At 39.4% G+C, this 5000-nt stretch overlaps 1 protein-coding gene across 1 annotated transcript in view; it reads right to left on the bottom strand.

The window, feature by feature from the left end:
* LOC137982699 (proto-oncogene tyrosine-protein kinase receptor Ret-like) overlaps positions 1-5000 on the bottom strand; it is a 33072-nt gene that overhangs the window by 19683 nt on the left and 8389 nt on the right. Inside the window, exons 5-7 of the mRNA XM_068829835.1 lie at positions 3705-3743; positions 773-883; positions 257-299 (exon numbers count right to left, since the gene is read on the bottom strand). Coding sequence (XP_068685936.1) covers positions 257-299; positions 773-883; positions 3705-3743 — 193 coding nt within the window. The remainder of the gene's footprint in view (positions 1-256; positions 300-772; positions 884-3704; positions 3744-5000) is intronic.

Here is a 5000-nt window from a genome sequence, read left to right as displayed (position 1 = left end):
ACAAACAGTCCCTTTCTGGAAAGTCAAGAAGGCGTGCAAAATAGCTGCGCGAATAGGACGAAAACTGGAGCGAACGAGCGGAGGGGAACTGGGGAGAGTCTAGTCTAAGTTTTTTTCTCTTAGTTCCAGTGTCGCCGCTTTGAACGCTTTCGGGTTGTTTGCTCCTTCTCGACTATTCAGAAAGGCAGTGCAAGCAGTCTTTGTATGTTTGCTACGTCCTGTACTAAAATAAACGTCAAGTATCGCGTTAACTCACTGCGAGCGAGGGTCGTTAAATTCAACAAGTTGCATGGGTCTGGCTGTTGATACAAACAAGAGAGAACCATCAATTAAGACAATGTAGAGAAGTGACTGTTTTGTATACTTGCTATATTTCACATGTAAAGAAAGTGATACGTCCAATTAGCTTCGTGTATAGCATTCTTCACATGTGAAAAATATAACCAATCATCGTCCAGAGTAATTTCACTTAGCCAATCGGAGCAAGAAATTGCTTTGTACTGATTTTTATTCACTCACTCGTTCGTTTTCCAGAGTATATTGCAACTCGTGAATAAAAACCCCTACGTCGCATTTTCTGTGAAGTAATCTATATTTGTATAAGCCACAATGTCACATCAGATAGGTAGCGTTTTCTCCAAAGAGAAGTTTGGAAGGAGAGAACATGGCATGATTGACATAACTGCAGGTCCCAAAAGCAGCTTTGAGAAAATGCGGAGCGCAGAGAACGCTGCGCCAAGGCGACTTGACATGACGTTCTTTACAGTCTTACCTCTTGCTTCCCGGCGTCTACGCCTGGCGCATAACAAGCTCATAAAGATGATCACGAGAAGAAAAACACCTCCACCCGCAGCAATGCCAGCAATAACAGTATTACTAAGGCCTGGAAAGAAAGAGTGTTACAATGTCACAAGAAAGAAAAAGAAATATAAATTACAGGTTTTCACAGGGACATAAAAGAGTATTTCACTTAGCAATATATGATCATGTTCACGTTGTACAATGCGGGCGAAATCTTCTATAAATGGATTAGTGTTGACGGTTTTAAAGTAATGACAAAAATGAACAATTGAGTCGTATGTTTACGTTTTTGTCCCGCGGCATAAGTTAAATTCGGTGATTTCGCGTTGTTTTGTGGAGTACGACAAAAAAATGCACTGAAATCCGTGCCGCACGTGCAGCGCGATTATTTGCCCTCTTTTAACCAGTAATATTCTTGTTCTGTGGTGTTGTCTTTGTCATAGCCGTTGTCAATAGCAACTAGGGACTTTAAAATCGACGCAAACTTCACTTCAAAACAAAACTTTACATTATCGTGAGTCTTTCTCGATTATCCCACTTCGTTCACGTGGTACAAATTTGGCGAAGTATCCCTAAAATAAATTGGTACGAGCGATTTCAGAGTACAAACAGACAAATGAAAGGTTCGCATTTATATTCTTACGTTGTCGTTAAAACCTTAAATTTGTTGATTTCACGTCATTGTTATTCAATGTACCGCAAAAATACGCACTAAAATTCGTGCCGCACGCTCAGCACGATTTTCTCTTTTGACCAATGATATTTTTGTTTGTGGTGTTGCCGTTTCCGTGGCCTCCGTCGTTCCTTAAAACTCTCTAGGGAGCTTACGAAACGACGACGCCGACGGCAACTACGACGCTACAAAACAATAGGTTTAGTGAGCAAAAACAATAGCTCTGCACGCTTTGCACGTGCGTTTTACATTTTGGTGCATTTCTTAGCCGTCATCTCCTAAATGACGACGTGAAATGACCAAATTCAAGGTTCTGTGGAGGACGTTAGCACATGACGAGGAATTTTCAGTTCTCTCTCTACGCTTCCAACCCACTCCTACCAGTTTAATTCCTCAACAGTTACTACACATCTTAAACTCGAAACGACATGAAATAGTTTCGTAGCGATATGAATAACGCGAACTCGTATTTTTAAATGAAGTCCTCGTAGCCGTCGTCGTCCTCATTTAGTAAGCTCCCTTCTGTAAAAAATTGTACAACGGCAAAACGATAAAGAAAATACAAAAGCGAAACTTGTTGGGTGTCATTCACGTGATCGGCCACCATGTTTGGATTGAAACAGAGCTCAATAGACCTTTTGGGCTTGAACATGCATGCAGGCATGAATATGCCTGCATGCACTCTTTTTAATGAACAAAACAAAGGACCAAGCCTCCTGAGTATTATGACATGATCTGTATTCGGAAAACAAAATATACAAGCCGAAAAGGTCTATTCCGGATCGGTCATCACTTCTTTCCATCTCTCAAACTGACATTTCCCTTTTTATTCAACTTATACGACGTACAGTCTACTTTAGGCTTCAAATCTACTTCAAACAAAGATTTTAAACAAGCTGAGAAGATGCACAATAGGCGAGGCAAAGAGCTGAACCCGGATCATTGGCTTAACCTTGCAGTTTCCGATATCCACTAGACTAACGAGACAACCTCCCGGAAAATCGAATTTTTTAGAGTATTGACATAGTAGTACCCAGCAAAACAATTGAAAGTGAACCGTCTTCAACGGGGTTTTTAGACCTAAATACTGCAGATCAGCGCCGCATAGCTTAGAAGCGCTATTTCTTGTTGAGCTAAAGGTGTAATTCTGCCTGTTTTCATTCTTTTTAGAGCGGTACGCTTGTCAATATTAACATGGGATATTGCGTCGTGTAATTGTTACGAAATGTCCAATGTCAGTTTGATGGATGGAAATTAGTGTTGACCGTCCGGATCCCGGGTGGATTTTTTGAAGGGCGCAACTGGTACGCCGTTTCTTTCTTTTGTGACAATACGAAAATCAACATTAATCATCGCAGTCGTCAAAGCAAGTTTAAAATGAAATAAAGACGAGTTTCAATCAAACAATCGGAAGTTTGGCGGACAGAGGTCGTTTAATTATCCAAATTTGATCTGAGTTGTGTGAGAAAATATCTAAAATAAGGATCTATTTTTGAAAATTTTCTTACATGTCAGATACACTTAAGGTAAGTAGTATAAGGTCCTGGAATTTGAAGTGCTTGAAAGAGTCACTCGAGCAATTTTTAATAGAGTGTCGTTAAACCAAAACCAACGTAATTACTTTGGCCAATCAAAAGGGACGGAGACAATCCAGTAAACCAATCCAAGTTCGAAGTAATTACACGTAGCCGACACAAAGCGCGGGAAAATGTGCACGTGCGAGCCACAATTGTTTTGGTTTCACTTCTAATTGGGTGAAAAATTGGCGCGAGAACTTTGAACCAATCACTGAGTAAACTAATGGTTAGACTCTCTAGTCTAATGGTTAGACTCTCTAGTCTTCTCTAAATTGTCTGTATTCCGAGAAACGAGTCATGTTAAAGTTGGGAAGAAGAGCATGATTCAAAGAGAAATTACACGCATTTCTGGACACATTTATAATAAATTACAATTTTCCATGACTTTCCATGACCAACCATAAAATTCTATGACTTTCCAGGCCTAGAAAGCGAAATTCTCAAATTCCATGACTTTCCAGGTTTTCCATGACCTGTGCGAACCCTGTGAATGTATGGACAGTCCACCGGGACGAAAAATAGTAATGTTTGTGGAGAAGTGGTCGTCACTAGAGGTTCGATTATATAACGCTGTGACTAAGCCCTGATAAATATTTCAACTGCTTATCTAACTGCGATGATCTCTCTATTTGTGCATATCATATATGACTCACCATTGCTTGTTGTTGGAGTTGTAGTTTCGGTCGTTCGCTCTAAAAAATACCAAATGAAAAACTAATAAATACTAATACTAATACTAATACTAATACTTATACTACTACTAATACTAATACTAATACTAATACTAATACTAATACTAATACTAATACTAGTACTAGAAATAATAAACATAATAATCATAATAATAATCATAATGCTTGATTCATAATCTAAGGAGAAGAGATCGTCTGGAGCCCTTGGTCATAGGTTACGACCCGTTTCTTCTCTTTTTTATAGCGGCAAAGATCAGCCTGTGGAGGTGGAAATAATAATAATAATAATAATAATAATAATAATAATAATAATAATGATCATTTGTAAATGTACGCTCGAGTTCAAAAGAAATGAGCTTGAAATGGATTTTCCTTTCTGGTTCAGTAAAAGGATGAGTGGTATACGCAAGCGCAGTAACGTGGGAGAAGATCCAGCAGGATTCAAGATGGCTAGTGGATCGTCGTGCTTGTGCTTATGCTTAACTCACGCCGATTCCCTCTTGTGAAATAATCACAAGCGTGAGATAAGCTCAATCACAAAAAAAGGGAATTTTCTCTTCTTGTGCTTGTGCTTATTTTGCGCCCGTTGTCACACAACTTTTCTTATGGTTATGCTTGTGCTTTGTGCTTATCGCACAAGTGGGAACCAAGCTTAAGACTTACACGAAAGCGAACGCACGCCACTGTGATTGCGTGTTTATTAAAGTGTGATCAATAACATCACGTTTGTACTGACCAATCAGGACGAAGACCAGATTTCTTACTGACTTATAATCAAACTTATATTAAACTTTATTGGGCAAAGACGAAACAATAAATTACACTAAGAATATAAATAAATAAAGCCCGAAAGTAGAGGGTGCGAACGAGATAAGTGCAGGTCTTGCGGGCAGGGAAAGTGACATAATAGGCAGCTGTCTGGCCGCGACGCGTACTTGAGTGATTATTAAAAGTTACGTAATTACGCAACATTTATATCAATGTAGCCGTGGATGGCCTTATAATTCAATGACACTACAGAATCCCTTGACTTTGGGGGTGACTTCCTCTCGGTTGTCGAAACCTCAGTTAATACCACTATCAGTTCCTCTCACGACGATCTTACTGCATAACATTTTAAACAGATTTATCTTAGGCTAATTTTGATTGTTCACCCGTAAGCACCTCAGTACAGGCTTGTATGACACGGCGTGGCTTTCAGCTCACCGGATTGGCTAAATAAAGTCACGTGATATAAACGATTGCGAGACATAACGC

Source organism: Montipora foliosa, chromosome 13 (assembly GCF_036669935.1).
Source record: "Montipora foliosa isolate CH-2021 chromosome 13, ASM3666993v2, whole genome shotgun sequence".
Taxonomy (NCBI): domain Eukaryota; kingdom Metazoa; phylum Cnidaria; class Anthozoa; order Scleractinia; family Acroporidae; genus Montipora; species Montipora foliosa.
Note: the sequence above shows the minus strand (reverse complement) of the source record. Positions and strands in the feature narration are given on the sequence as shown.